The sequence below is a fragment of the Corvus kubaryi genome, unplaced genomic scaffold (assembly GCF_017639235.1).
Source record: "Corvus kubaryi isolate FWS band 111438036 unplaced genomic scaffold, C.kubaryi_AGA036_p1.0 37392, whole genome shotgun sequence".
Taxonomy (NCBI): domain Eukaryota; kingdom Metazoa; phylum Chordata; class Aves; order Passeriformes; family Corvidae; genus Corvus; species Corvus kubaryi.
This window is the reverse complement of record NW_024581131.1, coordinates 12,689,877-12,716,203: the sequence shown is the minus strand read 5'-3', so window position 1 is coordinate 12,716,203 and position 26,327 is coordinate 12,689,877. Positions and strand designations below refer to the sequence as shown.

At 46.8% G+C, this 26,327-nt stretch overlaps 2 protein-coding genes across 5 annotated transcripts in view; one reads left to right on the top strand and one right to left on the bottom strand.

Moving 5' to 3' along the window:
* Window positions 1-9,807, top strand: part of CUNH11orf49 (chromosome unknown C11orf49 homolog) — an 81,693-nt gene extending 71,886 nt beyond the window's left edge. Inside the window, exons 5-10 of one of the 2 annotated variants that reach the window (XM_042038431.1) lie at window positions 159-244; window positions 2,702-2,897; window positions 4,585-4,694; window positions 7,767-7,830; window positions 8,338-8,520; window positions 8,684-9,807. In XM_042038431.1, coding sequence (XP_041894365.1) covers window positions 159-244; window positions 2,702-2,897; window positions 4,585-4,694; window positions 7,767-7,830; window positions 8,338-8,518 — 637 coding nt within the window. In that variant the 3' untranslated portion in view covers window positions 8,519-8,520; window positions 8,684-9,807. Of the gene's footprint in view, window positions 1-158; window positions 245-2,701; window positions 2,898-4,584; window positions 4,695-7,766; window positions 7,831-8,337 lie in introns of both variants that reach the window. The other variant, XM_042038430.1, reaches the window with a different exon arrangement.
* A 689-nt stretch (window positions 9,808-10,496) lies between these two features.
* Window positions 10,497-20,661, bottom strand: ARFGAP2 (ADP ribosylation factor GTPase activating protein 2). 3 transcript variants are annotated; one of them, XM_042038427.1, is made up of 17 exons: window positions 20,066-20,661; window positions 19,703-19,821; window positions 18,738-18,810; window positions 18,099-18,230; window positions 17,929-18,009; window positions 16,986-17,088; window positions 16,294-16,350; window positions 15,698-15,742; window positions 14,552-14,604; window positions 13,999-14,135; window positions 13,319-13,450; window positions 12,712-12,840; window positions 12,504-12,632; window positions 12,001-12,127; window positions 11,792-11,882; window positions 11,560-11,678; window positions 10,497-11,129 (listed from the first exon to the last, which is right to left on the bottom strand). In XM_042038427.1, the coding sequence occupies exons 1-17, from the start codon at window positions 20,135-20,137 to the stop codon at window positions 11,109-11,111; spliced, it is 1,620 nt and encodes a 539-aa protein (XP_041894361.1). In that variant the 5' UTR covers window positions 20,138-20,661; the 3' UTR covers window positions 10,497-11,108. The 3 variants fall into 3 exon arrangements, with proteins under 3 accessions (XP_041894361.1, XP_041894362.1, XP_041894363.1); XM_042038428.1 differs by lacking the exon at window positions 15,698-15,742 and having other exon boundaries at window positions 20,066-20,656; XM_042038429.1 differs by lacking the exons at window positions 19,703-19,821; window positions 20,066-20,661 and having other exon boundaries at window positions 18,725-18,747.
* Window positions 20,662-26,327: the final 5,666 nt, after the last annotated feature.

Genomic DNA, 26,327 nt, shown 5'->3' with positions numbered 1-26,327 from the left:
ATGGGTGTTCCCATTCCTCTCTCCTAACTTCTTATACTGAGCCACTAGCAATCCTCAGTTGCACATAATTCCTTGGCTGCACTTTCTCAAGGTCTGGGGTTCCTGGTTACAGACTTCAGTTTTTTTGTAAACGCTAAACTGTTTCTCTTATCTTACAGGATTGTGCTGATGGATGATGCAATGGATTGCCTGATGTCTTTTTCTGATTTCCTCTTTGCTTTCCAGATCCAGTTCTACTACTCAGGTAAATGCGGGGAAGCTGTTGACTTCTTCTCCCACTTGTAGCATTACAACTTTACAGCTTCCCAATGTTTGCACTTTTTTGACAGTTGAAAGGATATGGTTTTTCACAGAAAATATATAGCTAATGGAATCTACTGATGAAAAGCATTGCTGATGTCAAGAGATTAGGAGACTTAATGAGCAGGTTCCAAATTTTTGTGAGTAACTACATACCCGCAACTGCTATGTCTTATGCATGTATTTTTCTTGGCCTTGAGACATAAATTTCCAGCTTTATCTAGACTATGTTAACACCTAACAATTAACTTTTACTAGGAACATTTTTTTCCCTTTCTTTAAGGAAATTATTAAATCCTAGTGGAGACAGGATAGGAAAAGCCCACAAGCTAGTGCCTTTTAAGGGAAAAGGAACTGCACAAATATATATATAATTCTTCCCCTTAATACTTGCCCAACTATGAGCTGGTTTCAACCCAGAGAGTTTCTGAACTGGATATAATTTTAACGGGTTTAGGAACTCTCAGTGGACTCCACTCCCAAGAACTTCTCCAACAGCTTCCCCTTGAAATCACATAAAATTGTAACCTCCACACCTCTTGGTGAAGAGTTGCACACTGTCCTGTAAAGAACCACCTCTCTTGTTTGATTCAAGGCCCCCTAGTTGGAAAGCAAAAGGAACAGATAATCCATATGAACATTCTTCATGTTGTTGGTCATTTATCGTATTTTATCCCTCTTCCTGAGTCTGAGTTTTAACTAGATGGGATAGTTCTAAAATTCTTGGCAGGAAAAGTACAAATCAAATAATATTGGTTTGTGTGTGTGTATTTACTTATGCTTGCCCACACGTATATATCTGTAAAATCCCCAGGTATTTTTAAACTTAAGTTCAGGAGACAAGGTGGAGAAACTTGGATGAGCAAGCACCATTCAGGTGCTTGTCCTGTATGGGAAGACTGCATTAAAATACATCGGTCTGTTCATCCTAGCCCCTCTAAATTGTGATTGAGGAACGAGAATCTCATTCAGGACAAAAAGAGGGAAGCATTAGATGTGCTCCCAAGCACTGGGGACTGCTGGCATGCCACTTTCTCATCTGCTGGCACACAGCAGTTTCTAACATAAAGCTCATGGATTTCTGTCCACTCACACTGAAATAGCTCCCTCTGATGGACATAGCTCACAATTGGCCTCGACCAGGCGAAACAGGCCAGGTCTGGAGACACTGGCTAGAAGCTTTTGTGAGCATAGTCTGTGGTCAGAGAGTAAGCTTGGGTGGCCTTCCGAACTGATCCAACCTGTGAGTTCCCATCATTCTAGCAGTCAAGAGTCAACTGCTATCCCTAATACAAAAATCTCTTTTTCTCAATACTTCTGTGTATATACTTCCCTTGTAACTGCGCTGTGCATATCACAACTTTATCCATGACAACTCACTGTAAAAAACCAGTTCAAAATGGTGATTTTGAGTTGGGCAGAACCAGGCTTGTAATGCCTTTAGTCAGGGACAGAAAATGTGTTTGGAAAGTTTTCTCTGATATAACAAATATTCCCATGGGGCTGCAGAACCTCAGCACAGTCTCAGGGCCTGCTGACATCCTGACTTTCCTCTCCACCCACCTCACGCACAGCATTGCACTTCCATTCACTCGGAACTTAAATGCCACTGGAGTACTGGCAAGCTCATTCTTGTGTACCCACACTCAAAGATCCCATCCCTGTCCTGTTCACCCAGGCACAGTGCACACACGCAGCCTGTCATACACTCTCCCACCAACCCACACACATGCAAACCACTCCAAATGGAATCTAGATTTGTAAACTGCTGACCACATCCATAAACAAACTTGTTTAAAATTAGACTCCTGCAGTAAACAGTGGGTGGGTAGTATGAGGAGCCTGGGGAGAGGCTTTCTGCCAGCTCTAACCCTGACCTGCCCTGGCCCTTCCTCTAGATCCTGTGTTATGTTTACTTTGGAGCAGCACAGAGGCAAGCTGGGATACAGCCTGGAGCCCTAACTAACTTGCTCCCTTTCCTCCTGTTGCAGTTCAATACAGTTTGCTCCCAGCTTGGATGAGTTCTTAATCCGTGTCAAGAGGTGGAGAAGGAAAACATTTTAGACTTCACAAACTAGTTTTGTGTTTGACATTAGCTTTCACGCTTCTCTGTTTTATCCATGTGCTAGCTAGCCTTTGTTCCCTTGAGATGAATCTTCTCAACAGAGTGAGTGACCTCTCATAATCATCCTAATAAGAAGAAGACAGGAACTTCTATGGAAATGGCTGTATGGGACTGCATAATATCTGTTCTGAATATGCAGGTTGCTGTAGAGCTGTGCTTATTTCCAGTTGGTGCTATGTACAACACAGAACAACAGTTTAAGCCACAGTCCGGTAGGTCAGGAGGAGGCTTTGCCAGTTCCAACCCTGAGTTTTAAATGGCTTTCTGTTGTTTTAGAGTTCCTGGAAAGTGTGGCTGCCATTTATCAAGACCTACTGGCTGGTAAGAATCCAAATACTGTGATTGTGCCAACATCATCCTCTGGGCAACATCGGCAGCGCCAACCCCCAAATGACTGCAACCCACTTGAAGGAGTAGAGGCATCTCTCTTCTACCAGTGCCTGGAGTCCTTGTGTGACAGATCAAAATACAGGTACGAACGAAGTCTAAGATATAAATTTCAAGTCTGTTTCTCTGGAGACACTTTGTAAGGCTGGAGCTGTGAAGAAATAGAGGACTTTGAACAAGCTGATATTCACACATGGATCTCATTGAAGAAGTATGAAGGGAAACATCATAGCTGAACAGCTTTAACCAAATGAGCGAAACAATTTCATGGATCACAGAAGCATGGGTTTTGGACTGGTTCTTGAAGTAATAGATTGATTTGGGTTTCTGCTCTCTATCTCACTTCTGCATTGACACCTTCATCAAGGAGAGATGCATCATGAGTTACCTGGAGGGGCTAAACAAGTGCAGTTGTGTTCTTGGGAGTTCAAAGAGCCCACTGGGTGGATGGAGTATGAAGCCTTAGTACCTAGGCAAGTTCACACTGTCAGTCTGTACCCAAGGCTGTGTTGGAGCTGATCTCCAGCTACAGATCCCTGGCACAAGACTAGCTTTAGTTCAGCAGGGAATGGAGCAATAGCAGACTTTACTGTGTAGCTTTGACAGACACTTTCATCATAGTTTCTTGCAGGTAATGAGTATACACCCTCCTAGAAGGTCATGGTCTAGAAACACAAAATAACTCAGGACACAATTCCACCTGATTTCTGTGTTAGGTTTCCAAATCCAAATTTGTAATCCACAAAATTACCACTGAACTGCTGTCCAGTGCTACAGATGTCTAAGCATGGAGTTGATGAGTTGTTTTGTTCCTTTAAACAACAAAAGCTCTACATTCCTTGTATGTCCTGAGAACTTGAGATGGGATGAGTACTGTGAGCCTGTCTGGTAGGTCAGGCTTTGCACAGCACTATGAGGGGAGCCATTCCCAGCCTTTCATGCCGTAGCTCTGTACTCAGTCAGGCTTTGGTAACCACTTCTGCCTGAGGGATCACCAGCCCATCCCCACATCTCCCAGGGATACCACTACACCAATGACTGTTCAACACTTCCTCTTCATGAGGCAGTTTGATTTTGCATCAAATCCTTCAAGGAGTATTGGTCAAGAGCAAGAATCACCATGAAGATACTGCTTAGAACTCAGGACCAGGGGTTACGGTGAGTGTAGAAGAAGGGTATATGCTAATTTAGTCCTCACCTAAATAGTGTTCTCTGACATATTTAGGCTATCATTGGAGAGGTTTTCTTGCCCCTTAGATGACTATCACTGATAATAGTGTGATAGCAGCATTGCTGAAAGTGTTCAAAAATGTGTAGATGTGGCAGTTAGGGACATGGTTTAGTGGTGAACACAGTGGTGCTCCATTAACCACTGGACTCAGTGGTCGTAGTCTTTTCCAAACTTAACACTTCTATGAAAGTTTATTGACTTCTCAAAGAAAGTATTTCCCAGAGGATTTTTGAAAGAACATGCTAGGGCTTGGCATGCGTATGCCTCTGAGTGCATCTAGGCTTTTCTCACTGTGCTTGGAATGAAGACAGGTAAGACTGCTCCTGGGGATGTCCCCCAGCTCAGAGATGTTGCTTAACAAATGGGGAGCAGATCCAGTGCTCAATAAGCAAGCTGCTGGTTATTTGTTTTAAACTGAGTCAGGGCACCCTGACAGTGTTAGAACAGGTAAAAGGGTTTATTTCTCCAGTTTGAGCTGGGCCTTAGAAAAAAAAAGATTGTAATTTGGAAGACAAGATGATCTCTGTCTCTCCTTTCCTAGCTGTCCACCTTCTGCTCTTGTGAAGGAAATGTTGAGTAGTGCACAGAGAATGACCTTCTATGGATTCCTTATGGCTCTTGCAAAGGATCAGGCTATCAATCGAGCCCTAGGTAAGACTCCTCTGAATGATACAGCTCTAGATTTTCAGTTATTCTGTACTTCGGTGGAATTTCCTTTGTAATTATGACCCACATTTTACACTGTTAGGAAGTGAGTGAGGGAAAGTTTTTCATCTTTTTGTCGATGGATTAACTTTAAAAGCACAACACTGTGCCTGTCTGCCTGAAGCTGTGGAACTTCCTCAAAGATTACTGAATGGAGGTGCCATCCTATGTTTTAGCCCTTTGTGCTCCCACAGATTTTAAATGGCTGCTCTCATCTATAAGAAAAGAAGGCATACCTAATGGAAAACCTCTTCTGCTTCCTTGTCTCAAAGGTTCAAAGCCCAGTCTTTCCTAGCTCTTCCCCACCTTCCCTCAAGGCAGTGTGATCTTGCTAGTAGCTATCTATGGCCTGCTGAAAATCTGATCATAAAACACAAACTGCTACAAAAATCTGTACCACACTGCTGTGGGAACCACAGGGATTACCAACCAGCATCTCACTGCTTGTTTCTATGTTGTGCTGGTTTGGAGCAAGGAAGCAGTGTTGCATTGGCAAAGGACAGTAAGTAATCCATCCATAATTCACTCACGGTTTCATATTTCCCCCATATGCCTTGCTTGTGCTCTTCCTCCTCTTACAAAGAGGAACTGAAATGGCTTTTCTGTTTGACAAGACTGTATCCAGGAGATAAATTTAAATGGCAGGAGCAGGGAGGGAAGGGTATGTGTGGGGGAGTGTTCCCAAACACTCATCTTCACTCATCTCCACTCAGCAAATCACCTGGCCATTACAGGTAGGCTCTCTCTGTCTTTGGGTAAGTATCCTCTTCCTCTTCTTCTAGGCTTGAGTATCTGCCAGTCCCTAATTGCAAAGACAAAACTCAATGAAAAGGTGTACCTTGCCTGAGGGCTGCTTCTTTTGCACGGGTGTGTATCATAGTACAGTAAAAGTGTGCCTTCCCTGGCTGAGCCCCTTCTTACAGCAAACCATTTAAGCTGCTGGGGCAGGGCAGATTATATATCAAAGGTACATGAATACAGCCCTGCAAGCCCCTCTGCAAACAGGCTTAGAAAGCAGTGTATTCACTGGGAGGAAGAGGATGCCTGGATGGCAGCAAGCAAAATCTTTTTTTCCTTTGCCCTATGAAATCCACTTCTAGTCAAGCACAAAGAAAACAGATGAAAAGAAAAAAAAAAGTCCTGCCTACAGCCTCCATTGTGCCATCTACAAAGTGAGTGGGTTTTCGTTTCCATTAATGTAGGCCTGTCCTCTGGCCCTCTGCCAGCCTCCTGCTGAGGCCTCTCTCAGAGGAGGGGCAGCAGCCACAAGTCTGACAGGTGCTAGCGTTTTGGCAAGGAAAGGAGGATTCTTTTCCTGGTGTCTTTTAATCTCCCCTGAAGGGTGATTTCAATAAGTCTTTGGTCTGTAGGGGATCACAAGCTCCCCAAAGCCCTTTGGCGAGGGCCATTTCAGGCATAGGTGGTTTTGGTCTGACAAAGCCAGCAGCTCCTTTTAAGGAACAGGGATAGGGATTAAAGCAGCTTGTTCAGGTTGGGACAGTGCTGATGAGTTTGCCAGGCAGACTGGAATCTGCAGTGTATCTCCAATGTCAATGTTGATTTGTGAATTCTTTAAGTGCCATTTATCAACTCTCCCAAGTAAGTCTTGTGCCCTAGAGACTTCACTGTGCATTCTGCAACTACAGAAACAAGTTAAGTTTTAGTTGCTTATTCCTTTAATTGAGCCCATGGAAAGAAGCAGGCTGGGATGCTTCTGTGGATCTCCTGACACTGTTTTGCAGTGCCAGGGTTTCCTGTTCATTTGCAGGAGTAGACCAGAACCCAAAAAAATGGGGGAATGAGTTCTGATCTAAACTTACTCTAGTTTTCGGGCACTCATTGCTACATTTTTGATGACTGCTGCCAGCCTGCCTCTGTGGGATGAGTGGCTCTCCAGCCTCTCCTTCAAGAGCAAGGTAACACAGCCAGAAAACAGATTTGTGTCCCCACAAGGAATACAAAGCCCCTTCTGAAATGTATTGAGTGTAGCACCCAGGTCTCCTGAAAAACCGTAGAAAGAACATTCCTCACTGTACCGTTGGTATAGATTATCGAATGGGTTTTTTGTCCTGGTGTGTAGTGGTACTCTCCAGGCTCTGGTAGGCAATCTCTGTGCTGTTCTCTGTCATTTCTGTGCTGGCTGATCACACTTTCTCATGACCCCTATACAAGGTGGAGTTCGTTAAAGAATTAGGAAGGAGGGCTTTCCTAAGAGCCCCATCTTCCTTTCTGGCTCTGCTAAGGTCCCAGTATTTTCAGAGAAGAGCAAGGATCATCAACCAGCTGTTCTAGTCCTGAACTATACCATGTCCTTCATCTGGACTAGGGTTTCTAATGTGAAAAGGAGCATGCTGATCTTATGCTGAGAGGGTACCCAAGTACTGGCCCAGCCTTTCATGCTCACACCCAGACAGCAAGCAGTGCTAGAGCACAGTTCATCCACACTTAACTCCTGTCGACAACGTGCACGAGAGTCAGACCTGACTTTCCTGAGTTGCAGGGAAAGCACAAACCTTAAATGTGTGTTGTGTTTCATCCCCAAGATCAGTGTGTGACAAGAAACACAGGTGGCACAAAAATATAAATTTCCCTGGGTGGTATAGCACGTGTTTCAGGCTGTGGCACTGACAACACCACAACTATTACTCTTGTAGGATCCGGGACTGGTGACTATACTGGACAATGACCAAAAGCCCAAAGTTGTCAGACTACTCTGTAGTTTTGTACAGTGAATGAAAACTGCCAATCCTCAGGGTTGTAGGAAGTGAGACTACTGAGGCTGCCTCCCATTTAGTCTGAGCTCAGCTACAGCATGTGTGAAAGACACAGAAAATGGATCATCATTTTTAATCTATGATCCTCAACATTCAGTGTCCATTTCTCTAATAGGTATAAAGAAAAATGTTCTCTGTCTTGCAGGCCGTATTTTGGATGCTGCTATGGCTTGAACACTTTTCTTGAAGAATGAATAGCCTAACTCTGCTCTGATACTTCGTTGGTTGTTGTTTTTCCCCCCAGGGGCTCTGCCAGATAAAGGAGACTTGTTTCTGGACCCTGCCATGGATCAGGAACTTGAGAAATTGTAAGTGGAATTGCCTAAACTAGGAGATAAAGCAACAGATTAAGGGTAGCATGCTAAAGAATAGTGTAATAAAGTACTGTCCTATTCCTCTGCTACACTACAAAACAATAAAGCAGCTAAAAGAGCACCCTGAACAGGAAGGGCTTCTTTGTGGTGCCTCAGTGCAGTTAACAAAAAATCCTTACAAAAGTCTTCAGAAACAGAGGGGAAGAGTGTGACTCAAAGAGGGATCTAGAGGAAGCAGCAGTCTCTAATGAACAGGGAAACTTTGGATGGTGAAAAGTAGGAGTGTTGGAAGGAACGAGCTCAGTCTAGAAGGTAAGTTTAAACAGGAAAAGGTTCCCACAGTGAGTCTGGGAGGTACCAGTCCAAAGTGTTCCCCCTCTATGCCATGAACATCTTTCCATCCCTGTGCTAGTTTTAAGTCTTCCTCCCAGGTTGACTCCAAAAGTGCTGCAGTAAAAGTTTATGCAACATGCTGCCAAGCATTTGTCTTTTCTCTTTCAGGGTAGCTCAGGTTTCAGGGCTTTCTGTCTCTGGTCCTGCCAGCTGCAGTGCAGACACAGCAAATATGCCCGTTCGTAACTCGCCCAGGATTAACTCACCCTGGAAACCTCTACACCATCGTCGAAAAATGGATGCTGAGAGTGAAGGCTCCAATGAAGAGACAGATTCCTCTGAAAACTGAAGGTTGTGAGGGTGGGCACCATTCCCATCTTGGGTTTCTCCAGAACCCACTGGAGGAACAGCTCCTCCCAGAGCATCTGCTCTAACAGTGGGTTCTGTCTGCGTCACCAGTGTGTGTGTGTGGCTGTGCTAATCCCCGGTGCCGGGCTCACCCATCTTTTCCCAGGAACAACTTGCCTTTTTCTTAGCTCCAAATCGGTGCAGGAATAGCTCCTCTGCAGAAGCCGTTTACAGCTACAGAGTTATGCTTCCCTCTGCTGGCAAGCAGGACAAGGCAGCATCCGCCAGCTCTGCCACCACGGAACCAGCTGGGTATGCTCTCACCGGGGCGCTCCCTTCCAGTTCCGCAGTTCAGCACCTGCTGAAGCAGCTGGAGTACTACTGCAGGCCGCTTGCCAGTGTTTTGTTGTGTAGCTCTGTTCAGATTTGGCCCAGATAACAGAGTGGTTAAATGGCCAGCAGCAGCTCTGCACTGGTGTTCTACTATTCTTCCCAGTAATGCTGCACGCGCATATGATCAAAGGTAAGGAAATTCCTGAAGTTCCTAAAAAGGGCAGCTTACATATTGCCATGCAACCTGTCTCTGCTTTGTGCTTTCTCCTCCATGTGTCCAAGACTTGCCAAAGCAAATACAGCAATTAAGCTAGATTGCAGTAAGTACTGCATGGTGCTGTCTAGCTCCACTGCTGTACTGAGTGCCCTTCTGTGAGGTTCCCCCCTCTCTCCAACAGCACGTTACATTCATTTGGAAAAGTGAATTTCAGAGGATTTGGAACAGAGGGAGAGGGTCTTTAAATTCCTTGGCCACAGGTGCTATGGATTGCAAGCACACTGCTGGGTGGGCAGAAGCACTAAGGGAAAAGGAAGCAGTTCTCAAATGAGATCGCATTGGGGTTTTTTGTAAATATTGGTATTGTTGTAGCAGCAGCGTAGCCCTTAAAACTACAAAAGTAAGTAGCATCACATTGCATTAATGGCAACCAATGCAGCAGTTTTAACCTCCACAGACCCGAATGCTTTATCTAGCCCCGCTCCTGTGCCCCAGCTTCCATAGACTGGTTATTTCCTGGGGAACTTCTGTTTCTCATGCTTCTTTGGGAGCCTCCTTGCTCCTCCTGGTCATGAAGCGCTGCAGCATGGGCTACCAGGGGCTGGTAACCCAAAGCTTGTACCAGGGTGCTGGCAGGGTTATTTATTTATTGTAAGTTAAATTATTTATGATCTGTGCATTCTCTCCCAGCTCAGTGAGTGGCTGTGACAGCCTGGCAATAAAGCACGCTGTGTCAGGCCTCTGCTGCGTCTGGGTCTTCGGGTCTTCTGGGCTGCCCTGGCCCCTCCTCAGGGGGAGCGGTATCTGGTGGGCAGGACCAGCGCAGGGCTCCAGCCACCTTCCAGGGCCCCACCAGCCCCTCACCTCGGCCGGGGAAGGCGCCCAGCCCACCCCCAAGTGCCAGGGTGGCAGTTGTGGCCATGCCCAGACCACCCCTGCAGCTGCACCACCGCTGCCTGGAGCCCCAGCCCACTGTGGGTGCTGTGACATTGACACAACTCCCTCAGGGCACAGGGACAAGGAACAGGAAGATCTGACCCTGACCCCCCTCATGCCCCACCGAGGTGAAACATCAGCACAGAGCGGCGGAGTAACCCTTCCCCTCCCGCCCGCAGCTACCGCAGCCCCTCAACTGGACAGGAGAGGGGAAGCCCGTGCAAGGTGCAAGCCTCTTCCCAGTCCCAAACAGAAGGCTTCAGAACAAGCAGCCCCCGCCTCTCTTTTGCTGACAGTGGGTAACTAGCCCTTTCCTACCCTTCTTCTTACTACCTCATCCTCAACACCATAGTCCAAGGAAAACACTCTTGCTAAAACCAGAGACCAAGCTGAACAGGACGAAAATGACAGTCCTCACTGCTGCATTTCATGGTTAAGTCAGAGGCTCAGTACTTTGATCTGATCCAAAGTTGGGCAACAAAATAGCCAGGGATCCAGTCAATTTCTTTACTTCTTTACCTGGGCCTTTTTTGCTGATGATGTAGTTAGAAGCTAAAAAAATAATCTTTGCTTTGATTTTTTTCTCCTGCATTCATATATGCTGGTTTAGAAGACAGTAAAAAGGACTAGATCACGGTAAAAGGCAAACTCTGCAAATACAGAGGACTCCACAGCACCATGGATTGGGAGCAGTGATCAGAACAAAAAACAGTCATGTCACATGATGTTCAGAAAAATAGCATTCCCCTTTCCTCTGTCACTTGGTGAGCTAAGTTATGGGCCAAAGAAGGACAGGAGCACTGATGAGGGCAGCCCAGGAGTTCTGTCATATCTTTTACACCAATGAGGTTAACCCTGTAAGAAGGCCTGTCTCCACTGGCTAGTAGATAGCAGTGGATATGAGGGCACATTGATTTTTAATAGAGTGGAATCCAGAGATATTCAGAAAGCATCCTGGGCACAGCCATGTCCTGACCCCCTCCGCTTACCTTCTCCCCTCCCCACCCAACCCAGACAAATAAGACAATCCTGCAGGGTTTACTCCAGGCAAAGGTGGCATCAGTGCCTCTTGCTGGCTTCCCTTTGAGTTGCAGTCCCTGGGTCATCAATATGAACCATAACGATCCTGAGAAGGAAACAGACAGAGACACCTTGCTACAACACCTTCATGCAAAATCCAGAGACGGATAACAAGAAATTGGGGGGTTTGGTATTTTAATGCAGTGTGAGGTTATCTACACAGGACACCATACAAAAGCAGAAAGTAAAATGACCTTGACTTTTTAAATTCTGCCTGGAATTTATGGGAAAAGGTGTATCTGACATAACAAGGTGCCCTGTCCAGCAGGACAGTAAGGCTGGCCAAGCAGAGTTCACTGGCCACCTGGAATTGCTCAGCTATCGTACTGTAGTCATCAGCTAAAAAAGACAAGTGTCTACCTGGGACTTTCCACATAATTTGAGAAGATAGTGATAATTCCAGTGGAAGCCAGGTTATGGTAGAAGTCCCTGAACATGACAACAGCCTTTCTGAAGGTGCCATCGTGTAACCTCACCTGGAGGGAGTTCATCACCCCATTGGCCAGGACAGCCATCTTGCCGGCCACTGATTTCACTCCTTGCTTGAACTGTGCAATGTCAGCTGCAGGCAGGACATTTCCAATAGACACGCCGCCTACAAGAACCAGGAGGAGTTATCCCAGAGTCCTTCAGCTCCAGAAAGCACCCTGATCCCCTCTAGTCTAGGTCTTCCAAAGCCCTCCCTCAACCCACTGAGTGCTAACAAACCTGAGTGCACATTGTCAGCCTCTCCAAACAGATCTGCAGAGCTGATGGCACTGCTGCCCGAGAGCTGCTGTAGTCGGGATCTGGCTTCATACTGCAGCAGAAAACAAAACAAAAAGGTTATATAGGAAAGGAACAAAGTAGGACCTGAGCAAAGAGGAGGAGGTAAAGCCAGAGCTGTACCAGTGTTAAGCACTGCAGAATGCATCTACCTCAGCATCCGCCTCCCGCCCGAAAAACATATCTGAAGAGATAGCTTTAGCCCCTGCAAACTTCTGCCGAGCTTCATTGGATTCCACCATGGACGGCCTGTTCTCCATCTCCCGCCTACTGGTGGGTCTGAGGAAACAAGAAGAGACATCTCAGATGAAGCTCACCAACACAGTAAAGAATCAGATTTCTGTCTCAGACCTCATCTAATCAAAGGAAAGCAAGACATCCTTAAGTGTTAGTTATATTGGGGCTCTCCTTTCCCCATTTCAGGACAGTCAGGACTTGATGGCCACAGGCTGTATAAATTTATGAATATGACAGGCAAAGAAGTGTCCAAGGCCCTTTCACTCAAGGCCCTTTTTCTTGGGCTTTTCTGTGCAAGTTATATTTCTGCACAAGGCTCCTGCTGTAACACAGCAGCATCTATGCCACAGCCCCCACGCTCATCCTTTGTCCCCTATACAAGGGGCAAAAGGTACACTAGCAGTGGCAAGCACTTTACCTCTCTGAAACCGGCCGAATACTGGAAATGGTCACCTCCGGTTCCTCCTCTTTGTCCATACCCCATGAAGAGTCCGTTTCCCATCGTGAGCCAAACGCATCTTCAAATGAGAAGGGACTGTATTTGTACCTACACACCAAAAATAGGTTATTTAGGCCAGACATGAAATTCAGGAGTAAGACAAGACTACACTGAAGCTAAGTCTTACTTGGGGGGTCCAGATGTGAAGCTTCCACCATCTTCAAATAAGTCCAATTGGGAGCGGGAAGATTTTGCTACCAGCGGCGTCTCCTGCTCAATTACTTGCATCTCAGACATCACCGAGTGTGAAACAGAACTAGCACAACAAACAGGCAGAGTCAGGGCTGATGGGTCTGACAGCATCCAGTCCCTACAACCAGTGTACCTCAAAACTGAATCTGGCCTTCGCAGGCAGGGTGCAAGTGACTCAAGTTTTGAGGGATAGTTGTGGGATGTCAGCCCCCTTCATTACTTATCTATACTCCTTCAGAAGTCTTGAGCTACCTTCTTGAAGGAAGGATTCTGCAGGGGGACACCTGTCAAGCAGCACGGCTCTAGTGCTAGACACTGACAGGCCACACATATCTGTGGAAAAGCTCAAATGAGAACCACAACCTTTGAACAGAATGCTTATTCCTTTTGGGGCCTGAAGCATTTTTAGTCAGAGACCAGCATATGAGCACTTAACTCATCTCCTTATCTGTTACAAGAGAAACTACTGCCTTCAAGAAACTTTTCCAGAGCAGGGTACTTCCAAGACACCTGTCTGTCCTATGCCATCCACAGCCAAGTACCTTCTGGACACCAGTCCCATTCCCAGCCTCTCTGCTTGTTCACGTTTCTTCCCTTCAAGGTTCTGGAGTTTCTTCTCTTCCTTCTTCCGATCAAGCTGCAGTTCCTGATAAGCCAGTCGCATTGAGGTGACTCTAAGGGAAAGAGCCATGGTGGGTAGCAGCTCACTACCCTCCCTTGCTGCCCATGTTGTAGAGGAACAAGTGGTAAAGTAACCCCAACCACCCTTCAAAACAGCCACTTTCACAACAGTTCTGCCAACAATCCTTGCACAGAAGCTATTGCTTGTTTTGCCATCTCACCTCCACTGGGATTCAACTCTTCTTTGGCTAACCATGATTTCCTTACTGTAAGCATCACAATGTCTATCTTCTCCCCCCCTGCACCCAGAATGATCCATCCAGTTCAGCCTTACCCTTTTTCAGTCCTGTCCAAAGGTGAACAGAAACACACAATACAGAAGTATCTGCTCCCTAAACTCTTCCAGGAGTGCTAATTTGAATAAAACACAGTAGTATAACTTATGCCCTGCTGCAAGGGCCATATTGGCATATAGCTACTGCTCATCCTCTCATGCAGTATGTTCTGTAGTCATATTTGGTGATCCTAGGGTGAACAGCATTAACCTCACACTACTTCTGCCTTAGGTATGCAAGGTACTCATCCCAAACAGGGCACTTACATGGACTCCTCAGCTTGTTTCCTGGACTCCACTGCCTGCTGCTCCCTCAGCTGTTCTGCCACCTGGGCTTGCCGCTCAATCTCACTGAAGCTCTGGCTGCTTACTTTCTGGGCTCCAAGACCTTTTTTTGCACCCAACTTGAAAAACAAAAACAAAATCCTGTGAATTCTTCATCCTAGATTGTTCATTGTAGAAGAAAACCTGAATCCTACTTCTTGCTGCACCAGTGAGGCCTTCAGTCTCCCTGTGCAGTCACAGCCTACAGACCCAAAAGAGCTTGCAGCACAGTATGGAAGAACACCCAAGAGTTAACCCACCAGTGGCCAAGCACTTGGAGATCAGCCACATACGCTTCAGACCACAACCAGTAATGATCCAGAACTTAATTTTTTTTTGTAATAATACACAGGCTTGCTTAAGGTCTCCTTTCCCAAAAACAGATGTCTACAGCTTTGTCACACAGCTGTTAAGGGCAGAAAGCAAGGATCAGGGAAAGGACAGCAGAAATGCAAGACATGCTTTACCTCCCCTCCATGAAAGAGCTCAGACATACCCCTTTCTTGGCAGCTGCTGGCTTCTTCTTTCCAATGAGGGAGGATTTAAGTTCTGCAAGAGAAGGGAAGCAGCAAATAAGCAGAAGTGAATTAATTTAAGAGGCCAAAATTAGATAGCAACCCCCATGAACATCCACCACAGTCCAGCTGCGGTAGCATCCAGGGCACACCATGCAGCTTCACATCAGAAGCCTGGGTGATTTCACCCTGGCAAGAAAGATGCGTGTAGAAGCTCCACAGTTACAGGCTGGTGGCCTAAAAAAAAGCATGTCCATTTCTGGAGCAACTTATAATTGAATGAAGAACTGTGAATAACTCCTCTGTTTTATGCAGTAGGTGACCCCACCCAGTAGGGATCAGGGTAGTTAGAGAAAGACTAGGTTTATTTCATACACAAATTCAAGAAAACACAGCTTCAGAGGCATGTGAAGGTCAGTGCCTCACCAATGCCTTAGGGACAAAGCAGCAAAAACCCTAAAGTCGTGTTTACATGAACATACCAAAAAAAAGGGACCTAAAGTGCAGCAAGCTGTAAAAGCAACAGGTTCCCCAACACCTTGCACTTGTCACTGTTGAGGGCATGCCACACTTGTAAAACCAGACAAGCGCCAGCCAAGCAGCAGATGTCTGGGGAAAAGTGTAAGAACAAAGCAGAGAGGGACTGCCCAAAACATCTTCCAGCTTCCCATAGGTAGCTCCAAAATCTTTTACTGCCCTTGTTGGGCTTTTCTTCTGCATGTGTGTGCCTCCTGACTTTCTACAGCCACATGACTTTTGTTAGCCCATAGATTATTCTTGACAGCCTTTCTTTTATCTTTTCTAGTCTTATCATAATTTTTTTAAATAAGGAGATTCAAAACATTCTCACTATCTGAAATGGTTTTCCACTCGTTCCTAACACTTGATTCGAGGTTGTTTGGTTTTGTCTTTGGGGTTTTTTATACTGTCAGGAAACAGAAATGTTAATAAGGTCTCTTTACAGATATGACATATCTGGTTTAGATCTCAATACAACACATATAAGCTGTGGCTTGTTCTCTCCCTCTAAGCACAGGAAGCTAAAGTTAGAATTGAAGGCAGAATCTCAGGAGGGGCAAGCAGAGTTGTCACAAGCAGCCAACGCAGGCCAGCTGTTAGCCAGTTACCTCCAGCAGGAGCGGCCCCTTGTGTTGACAGATACATGGACATGTCTGAGGAAGAGACGTAAAACACGGGGAATGAACAGACACTTGAGGACACAGGCCTTCCACCCAGAATGAACCCACTGTGAGCTAGGAGCATGCTCTCAATAAGGAAAGAAGCTCCAGCTACATGTTCTCTGTGCAACCAGGACAGTAATGGCAAGGGAGAAAGAGATACAAATCCCCATTACTCTGAAAACTAAAAATTCATTTGCCTCCAAAGGTTCTGTGAGGAAACAAACCAAAAAACCAGCCATGTGGCCTTGATCACCCAAGTTCTAAATATGCAAATACCAAGTTTTGTCCAAAGCTCAAACCCAGGAGAACATGCTTTTGGGAAAGCAACAGCTTTGAACTCAATCATCCAAAGGAGGAGGAAACCTCCAGAAAACTGTGGCTTGGTTTTGGGCTTCAGGAACATCCTAAGTACTGGCTCCACAGGGAGATAAGCTCGTTTAGACATTCTGGAAACTGGCTCACTGCTTCCAGCTTCACTGAGCTTACTACTGAGCAGTGGGTACAAGAGCAAGACTGATCTGAGAGTGAAGAGTCTTACTTACCTAGAGGAGCTTTAGGAGATGTGCTCAACAAGTCAATAGATGGACCTTGGCCAGGATCTGTGGGCACAAAACCAGAAGAGAACAGTCAACAGATTGATTCTCAAACCTGTTCTTTCCAGTATGTTCACAATTCCACTGCATGTCTCCTAGCTCCTCTGCCCCCACAAATAAATCCAGTTACAGCTTGAAATATGCAATTTCCAAGCACAACAGCTTTACACCTCCACAGAGCAATTCCCTCTGCAGTGTTCTTAACAGAGTAAAAGAGAGCAAACACTGCAGAGAAATAGACAAAGCTGTTTCAAATTACAGCTATACCTCCAGATTCTTGGTTTCCTTGTCCTTCATCCTAGAAAATTTTCTGTCCTATGTCATTTTCAGACCCACCAAATTCAAGGGATAGAGAAGAGTGTTTAGACAAATCATTATGTCTGAAAGCAGGGAAATGGGGCAGCTAATCCCCAAAACAGTTTTGTGTGTGTTTCAGGAAAAGCAAAGAACTGATCCCAAATGGAGCAGTGTTTTTAGAAGTCTCCATTAATTTAACTAAACATCATAAGAGTGCACAGAACTTCCACTCCTTCAATCCTGAACCAAAGGAAAAGTTCAGCCCTTTCAACAGTGGTACAGAACTGTATTCTCCTGGAAACGAAAGCAGGTTCTCAGAAAAAATTATTCAGCAAAGAACTCACTCGAAACTTCACTGCCTTCTGATGACTTTGCTGCTTTTTCCACCTCCAGAGAAGACTGTGCAGGATTCTGGCTGGCATCTGCTACATCCCAGGTACTGGAGGACTGCAAGGAGATACTCATTCCAGTTATTTGCAGAAGATGAATGAACCAAACAATCCCAAATTTACTACAGGTTTAGTGACCTATATTCAATTTTAGGCCAAAGGAAACTTGTTCCAAACTTCAGACTATGCCTTCCTTGAAGATAACATATAGACAAGTCCATATTCCCTTAGCAGGGACAAAAATTAAAAAAAAAAAAAAAAAAAAAGACAAGGAAGCTAAGCTGAATAAATGGCCAGGAGGAATAGGAGGAATGATAGAATCGTTTGACAGTTGGCTAATGGGAGGACTTTCCAGGTTAAAGGAAATGAGGTTAAGTCTGGGAGAAAGTGTGAATGAGTTTTCCTGGAAAAAATTAATCTCCTCTTCCACTGTCTCTACTGGCCATACAGCCAATACTCACATCACTCTATGCACCTGAGAAAGTCTACCTGGCATTTTGCAGTTGCCCAAATCCACTTTACCAGGGTCTGTGCACTGAAAAGTTTCTTCTAAACCAGAAGTTCAAAGTAATAGCTAGTTCTTGCTTTAACTGTACAAAGAAACTAAGCATTAACACAGCACACAAAGCATCTTCCAGGGCATAGCTGCTAGCTCTGAGTACTTCTTGAAGTTAAAGATGGTCTCAAAAACAGAAGACATGGATATTACAGGGACTGTTCAGATATGTGACTATGTCCCAGGCAGATGACTGAATCTTACTTCCTCCATGTTACTATTGAATTTAGAGTATATACTGAATACAATTTAGAGTCCTTCCAAGCTAAGGGACTGCTCCTGGCTGAACAGCTGGCTATTGGAGAGCTATTAAGGCTGCCTGGTTTAGGTAGTTCTTCTCACCTGTGTGTGTTCTGTGAAGAAATCAGCATCACTCTTGTCAGGGGAGTGCCCAGGGGCTCCACTCAGTCCATCTATAAGCAACTAAAGAGAGGAGAGGGAAAAAAGAAGATATCCTACAAGACTCAGCATCCAGCACTACACATCTAGCACTCCAGAGCTCTCAGACTTACATCAGTGCCATACTTGGCCATGGCAGCACTTGCCAGCTGCCGGATCTTCTCCCTGTACATCTGGGCAGCTCGACTGTTATATTTAGCATTGGCATCTGTGGTGGTACAGCCGTGCTGGCGGAAGAACGCAGTCTGAAAAGAGAGGAATATTCAGTCTCCTGACTGCTAGATCCCACTCAAGCAAGCACTAGACAAACTCAAGAGAAAAAGAAAACTTCCCAGAGACAGGGGATGATATACTGAGAGCACAGCATGAACCAACCATTCATTGATCAGCTTTCTACAAGAAGTCTCACTCCAGGAGCCTGTAAAAATCATCCATCTTCTCTACAGAGGGATGATTCTGAGTCACAATGCTGAGCGTGAGCTTTCAAACTAGTGTTATTAACTCCTATCATTTAAGAAGGCTATGCCTCTCATTTAAATGAGGTGCAAAAAAATGACAGCTCTGCACTTCAGAAAACAATGCATGCAAAGATCACAGTCTGACTTCCAAGCACACTTGACAAATGCCCCCCTTCATTACACATTTCAGATGAGATTGGTACCAAGAATGCCACACAAAGGAAAAGGACAATAAACAGAGGATATGGATTAGCAAGAGGGAAAGCAAGCAAAATGCCTACAGAGGCTCCTCACCGCGTTGGCATTACTGCCCACTTGCATACACCTCAGCTGGAACCAGTTCCAGTTAGAATCCAACTCTGTGGACCTGTGTGAGAACCCATTTTTTCTATTAATAAAGAACAGGCAAACCAAATGCAAAACCAAGCTCTGGCCTAAAATGGTCAGATATTCCACTACTATCCCAAAGTGTAGCAGGCAAAGGTGGAAAGAATATCTTGAGAGCTTCTTTGCTCCTATAAAAAATTCATTTCAAATTTTAAAGTGAGGGAAAAGACCAGCTTTTATCCAAATTTTGAGGATCTCTCACTTGTAATGCTTGTTTAGAGGGCGGAGCTTGAGCTAGGAAAGCACGGTCAAGAACTTTCGTTCTACATGTGATCTCACCACAACATGAGAGAGTCATATTCAGCCCGTCCCACAGATTAGGCCAAAACACATGACAAAGCAACTGAGGATACATCCAAGTAAAGCTAAGGAATACAGCATGTCTCATATCAGTTACTCAACTTCTAACAAGTAAAGGTCACAGTTCTATTAACTTAAAATGTTAATACCAGAAATAAGAACTAGGCTGAAAAGCCAACACCATCTTCCCCATTAGGCTGATACCGAAAAGATTAAATTACATTCCTCTTTTTGCCTTGCTCAGCCTTACGAGAAGGTATATACACCACACTGCTGCCTTACTGGCAAGATTCACACACCACACTTTCGTCTCTGCTCCTACAATTCCAAGTCCAGAGAGCGCTTCTGCAAGGCTAGCAAAAGCAACATGTCCATGTTCCACTTGAGGTGCTTTGGAAACTCCATCTTGGAAGTACTGAGTGACCCAGAACCTCCAGCGAGCAAGCCACATAAAACCGGAGGTGATCGCTCCGTGATAAGGCTTCTCTCCCAATCCCTGCGTGCTCCCACACCAAGGGGGGATGGTTGCCCCGGGCCTGCCGGCGGTACCGTGCTCCCCGCTCCCCACGCACCTGATGAAGCTGAGGTGCACGCCCAGGGACCTGTGGACGCCGGAGCAGTCGATGCACAGGAAGACCCCGTAGGTGATACTGGCCCAGCTCGGGTTCTTGGCGCCGCAGTCGAAGCACGACTAAAGCGAAGGCAGAGAGACAGCCAGGTTGAGGCGACGGCTCTGCCGCTCCGCCACCCCCTGCCACATCCCGGCGGCCCCGGCCGCTCTGCCCGGGCCCTCCCTAAGGGCCCCTGCCCGGCCGCCCCAACAGCCGCCGCAACGCAGCCCGGAGCCCACCGGGGCCCGGTCGGAGCGCAGGTCACGGCCGCAGGGCAACAGCCCGACACGGATAGTCCGGCGGCCCCCGGCCGCTCCCCGCTACCTTGTTGGCCGGCGCTGCCCGGAGCCGCTTGAAGAGGGTCTGGATCTCCGTCTTGCTCGGCTCCGCCGCCATGATCTCTCCTTCCCAGACACCCCCGCGGGGACGGCAGCCGATGGGGTCCAATCGGCGCCGCGGCAGGTCCGTGCTGGGCCGGCACTCCCCCCGCCGCGTCCGTGGGTCTGGACAGGGAGAAGAGAGCAAGGTCCTTCTTTTCCTCCGGTCCTGGGCTGTGGGACAGCTTTAGCTCCGGATCACCCCGGCCGCTGCCCCGGCTGCCGGCCCGACGCCTCGCGGGGGTCACGGCCTCGCCTTGCGCACATCGGACGTTGCAGGCGCCGAGACGCCCGTGAGCTCGGAGCGCGTCCGGCAGTGCCACAGAGCCGCGCGGCGCTCTCGGGGGCCCTTGTGGCTGTGCCCCTCCTTTTGGGGCCGCTGCGGGCCCGCACCGAGAGCAGGGCTCCTTAGAATAGCAATGGGGCAGTGCCTGCCGTGGGTCAGCTGCTACCGGAGAAAAAGCTCAGAGCAGCGTTTACAGGGATCGCCTGCTCCAGCAGCCGACCTCAGGGCACCGGGCCTGGTACACTGGCACAAGCAAACGGTGATTTGGAAATGATTTACAGAATGTCCTGTGTTGGAAGGGACCCACATAGATCATCGAGTCCAACTCCTGGCCCTGCACAGGATATCTCTGAAGTCACACCATGTGCCGAAGAGCACGGTCCAAACACTTCTTGAACTCTGTCAAGCTAGTACTGTGACCACTTCCTTGGGGAGCCTGTTCCAGTGCCCAACGACCCTCTGGGTGAAGAACCCTTTTCTAATATCAAACCTACATCTCTGGTGACACAACTTCAGGCCATTCCCTCAGATCCTGACACTGGTCATTAAAGAGAAGAGATCAGTACCTGCCCCTATGCGTCCCCTCATGAGGATATTGAAGACCACAATGAGGGATGAGGTCTCCTCAGTTTCCTCCAGGCTGAAAGACAAAGTGACTTCATCCTTCCCCTTCAGACCCTTCTGGCTTCCCCTTCAGACCCTTCTCCATCTTCATAGCCCTGTTTTAATCAGGGAGGACCTTTCAAGAAGCTATTACTTGGCTATACAGTAATCAAGCCATCATGAAGCAGTAACCAAGGTAGGGAAGTTGTTACTTCAGAGCAAAGATGATGTCAGGGCCCTTAACAGCTGTATTTATTACCTGCCTAGAAGCAGCAGGATATTGCCTAGAAAGTCATTCAGTTATAATGCGAGAAAAATAGAAAAAAATATGGTTGTGTTGTGAACTAAAAGTCAATGGTATATAGTCCATTTCGTGCTTTAGCGAAAAGAAAAAGTGACTGCAGAGCAATGAGAGATTCAGAAGGATGACAACAACAACAAAAGTTAATCAGGAGCATGGCATTACAGAGATGGAATGCAATGGGATTTCCTTACCTCTGAAAGGAGGTTGCTCTGCAGCACCAGTTTGTCACTAAAAGAAATTGTTAAATGTACTAATATCTGGACAAGACAACTTTCAGTTTAAATATAAAGGGGCTTTCTTCACTCATTTCCACATTATCCACAGATGTTAAGGTAGACAATAGAATTCCTTGCAATGGGAACCTAGGACCCATGGTCTTAGGAAGATACATAAAGTATTGGGACATAGAGATGCAATCAGGAACAACGGAGTTGTTGAGAAAAAAAAAAAAGCCCTGCAGAAAAACCCTTGCAGATTTAGCAGGGTCTTGTGTTCTGGGAATCGGCAAAGCTCTAACTGTATGGTCAGAGTGAGACCTGATATGCTAGGCACATGCAGTAACATGAGAGGCTTCTGGCTGACATATCTGATTCAAGCTGCTCTGAGAGGAGTTTCTGAGCTGGGTACTGAAGCCTGATCTAGGCTGACAGAGCTCATTCTTGGCAGCAGTCTTGTCTTAATTAGTCCCTGCTTTCTGTTGCTTTTATTCTACTACCTTAATGGTGCCTATATGCCATTTCTGGGATTACACACACATGTACTGGGGAAACAATGCAGGTAAAAGCAACCGATAGCATTTTCCTCACAGCTATTTTTAAACAAGTTGAGTTCCCTTCGTGGTGCAGCTGTCCTGGCAGTCATACCAGGAGAGCTGATATCAGGGTGCAGTAAGGGCTGGCTGCACACTAGGACAAGGAGAGCTGTGAGGGGCTGTTCCTGAGGCCAGCAGCCAGGGCCCTCATTGGACATGGCCCATTCCCACAGTACCTGACCACAGAGAGCCAGGCAGGCCCAGCATAGCAGCTGGATTTGACCAAGAACTGAGATAGCTGGACAAGCTCGTGGTGGTGAGGTCACTTGCAGTCAAACTGGGTCAGGATCAGCCCCAGCGATTGCCAAGCGTGTTTGTGGTGATAAGGCAAAGCAAGCCTGAGGTCAGGCTGATAAACCAGCCTACAGGTTAAGATCAACAAAGCACAGCCAGAGACTACTATTCCTTCAACATAGCTTAGACAGGGCCTGGGAACCCTGGGCTGAGCTTAAATGCAAACACACCCTCTGCCCAACCCCATGGGCAGGGACTTTGGGTCGAGCCGCAGGTGAGGCTGCTCTGGACAATGAAAGCCTGTTAGTGCTTTCAGGGCCCTGACAGGTGAAGCTACAGAAGGGCAGGAGAGGGAGTCTCTGGTGGCAGGGTGGATGCTGTGTAAGCTGCATCTTGTGCAGAGGAGGGAGTTCAGATGATGAGCGTGCATTGGGAGTGTTTGCATTTGTGTTGGCTGTAGCTGCCTCAACCTGAGTTGCTTGCTCCTGCCCTGTCATCATCAGTTGTGTGGTGCTGTTCCCCTCCTCTGCTTGTTTCTTTCTTGTGATTGCTGTTTGGGAATGGGATGGGCATCAGTCAGCAGGTGGTGAGTAATTGTATTGTGTATCACTTGTTTTTCTTGGGTTTAATTCCTTTTTTCCTATTATTATATTTTATTTCAGTTATTAAACTGTTTTTATCTTACCCACCAATTTTACCTTTTTCTGGTTCTCTTCCCCATCCCACTGGGTGGTGTGGGGTGGGTGGAGTGAGCTGTGTGATACTTGGATGCTGGGTTAAACCATGACAGAGAGAAATGGCACGTGCTCAGGAGGAGCCAAGGCAGCCTCAGAGGCCAGTAGGTCAGTGTCACACTTTGCCAGTCTGTGCTAGGAGACATGGGGAGATACAGTGCAAGCTCCTCTCCTCCATGGAGGAAGCAGAGTTTCTGTTCACTGCATTGTGTCCTAGGAATGCTTGCTACAGCAGTGTTACTTCAACTTCTCTACCTCAGCAGGGTCTCTTGCAGGCCTTCAATCCCATGCTGGTTGCTCCAGATCCTGGCAAGGCTGCTGATCCTGTCCATCAGTTTTGCATAAAAGCAGCACGGAGAGCATGCTGCTGGTCTGAGAAATAATCAGCTTCTTTTTGTTGCTTTTGTCAGTACAGGAAAGAACTCCTGCTGCTGACTGTTCCCTGTGAATGAGTGCTGTCATTGCACTGTTCTTGCTATTTCCTGCATCTGTTTCTTTTGTATCTCATGTGCTTTAGTGCTGAATTTCTGAGCTCCAAGCTGGCAGCCTGCTCTTTGGCTCTCAGCTTCCCTGTCCATCTGCATCCCATCTGACATCTACCTCTTTCCTCCTGACTGCCGTGACACCAGACCCCGAGCCTGATGCAGCCTTCTAATCAGAGATCACCTTGCTGTTATCCATGTCTGCCAATAAAAGATAGTTCCCAGCATTATCCAAGAGAGAAAAGGAAAGCAAAGGATGATGACCAGGCATGATCTTTGAGTCCCCCATAACACCAGGGACACATGAGGTTACTGTGAAAGAACTGGAGAGACTCAGGAGGGAAGTGCTGTGATGGGGATAAAACATGCCCTGCACTTTCAGGCCTGAGCCAAAGGTAAGAGAAAGTGCTTCTGTGTGAGTCTGTCCAAAAGCAGGGTGGTAGAGAGAAAAAGGGACCTTGCTCTTTTCTCGCTGCCCAGCAAAGAACATGGGTGAAAGGATTCTGCAGGAGAGAGATGAGGTGGCTGAGTCCTCCTCTCCTATTCAGACTCACTGGCCTCTCACACTTTTGCTGAATGAGAAGTTTTGGGAAAGGGGATGGCAAATTCAGTAAACTACCCAAAAAGTAACAGGGAGATAGAGTTTCCCATGGATCACAATGTTGAGTGGTGGGGTACCAGAAATCTACAGTGATGCCTTGGGCAGAGAACAATTCCTAACACAAATCTATTTTTGTATTTTTTTTCCTCCTCTCTTACTAAGCAGTTTGCAGACACTGACTAATCCACATGATTTCCCTTGGGGATAGCCAGTAGCTCTGGGAGAAAGCTCTGCTCAGTATTTCAGGGCAGCCTGGCTATTTTCAGTAGCGGAAAGAGCAAACACAGCCACGAATGGAGGAGAGGAAAATCGGGTAGAAAGCATTCTTCCTCTCACTGGAACAAGGGAAAGGTTCTCAGCAGGTATGCCCCTTCCCAGAATGTGTAAGAAGATGCTCCCAATTTTCTGTGGTTTCAGGGATCATATGGAAAACTTTTTCTTGGGTTGGGTTAGGTTTCTGTCAAGTCAGCAAACTGCCCTGCCATGTATTCACTTGGATTGATGCAAGGGAAGCAGCTGGCTGAGGGTTGTGGCTGACCAGGCTGCCAGTGTGCTGTACTGAGTGTAATTAGTAGCTGCCTCTCTAGGAAAAAGTATAGCACCAAGGCAAGCAGTCATGTCACTCACTGGCTCCATGCAGTGCTTCCAGCAAGATCCAAGGAGTTAATACACTATGTGTAGAGTGAATATTTTGTTCAGGTTTACAACTTACACAATTTTACTTCAGTCTTGCAAATGTTGTGTTTGGAGAAAAGCCAGCAAAGGTTGAAGGAACACATAAATTAAGGAACACAACAGATGGGTCACTCAAGAGATATTGAGGAGTGTAGTCACGGGTGGCTTGCTCTGATTTGGGGTTGTGTTGCAGCCAAAAGGCTGGTCCTGCTGCACATGCTGGCCCTTGCAACCACTCTGGGAAGTGGCAGCCATGGGCTGAGTTGTGTCCCTAGCCCTGCTCAAACAGTGATTGTCATTGCATTGCTGAACTAACCTGCTCCTGCTTGTGTGATTGCTGAGTAAGTAAGGCAAGGGCTAGGAAGTTTTGAAAGGGAGAAGAGAGGACTGTCCCTTTCAACTGTGCCAGACGATGTTGCTGGGCTGCCAGACACAACTGCTGCGGTTTGATGGAAAGGGTGACGGGAGAGTAGGGCCAGGGCAGGAGCGTGCTGCTCCTGAGTAGTTGTTAAGTGAGTGTCTGTGTGTATATACATGTATGTCTTCAGGCTTTTTCTTTGGTAACTCCATTTCCAATATTATAATCAAATGTTGATTTGCAAATGTCTGGTAGTATCACCTCTGGCCTGGCAGGTGCTTTGGACTTGGAAAGCTTTAGAGATACCCCAAAGTGGGGGTATGCTGGCTGATGTGCCCTGGGGTTTCCTGGATCTGAGGCTTAGTTTTAGATCTTGCTGTGATGGTCTGTTTGGAGATGTTACAGATGTCTCTGCTGGAAGCAGGCTGTTTGGCAGGGGACAATCACTCAGGTGATGGAAGATATGCACATCACACCACATGGAAGCAGGGTGAAAAACTGGGAAATAAGCAGACCCTGAGCTACATTCTTTCAAGGGCAGTTGACAGCACAGGCACTAACTTGCCTGAGGTCAGAACCAGTAGGGCTGTCCACCCCTCAGACATGACTCTTCCAAATTTTCCAGTAGATGTGTAATCTCTCTTCCCTGCAGATCACCCCACTCAAGAGTTTTCTAAACGGAATCCCTCTAGTACAGGGACTGCAGCCCCTACAAGCATAGGGAGTATGCCTTAAGCAGAAGACAGTGACCCATGAAAGTAAGGCAGGCAGAGCTGACCAAAAGGCAAGGTAAGCAAGGCAAGATGAGAAAGCTCTGTTGAAAACAAAGGATTTTCAGAGTGGAATCACCACTGTCAAACAGCTCACTATGAAGGATTTGGGTGCAGAGGGAGTACATAGCAGTGCTTCAGCTCCAGAGGCGGCTGCAATGTGTAGAGGGGATGCAGAGCCACTGGTGAAATAAACATCCATAGAATTATGGATACAGCATTCCTTAGGAACTGTGTGGCACCTGTGGGGAAGCCCTGAAGAGAGAAAGGGCTACTGTGGTCACAGCTGGGGGCAGTGACTGTTTTAGTGTCAGCCTCCTGCTGGAAGCAGGAACAATAGATTCAGGAAGG

Coding starts and splice junctions, on each gene's coding strand:
- ARFGAP2 (XM_042038427.1), bottom strand. CDS start 20,137: ATGGCGGCGGAGCCGAGCAAGACGGAGATCCAGACCCTCTTCAAGCGG. Junction 19,822..20,065: donor GGGCAGCGCCGGCCAACAAG/GTAGCGGGGAGC, acceptor CCTTCGCTTTAG/TCGTGCTTCGACTGCGGCGC. Junction 18,811..19,702: donor GTGCACCTCAGCTTCATCAG/GTGCGTGGGGAG, acceptor GTTCTCACACAG/GTCCACAGAGTTGGATTCTA.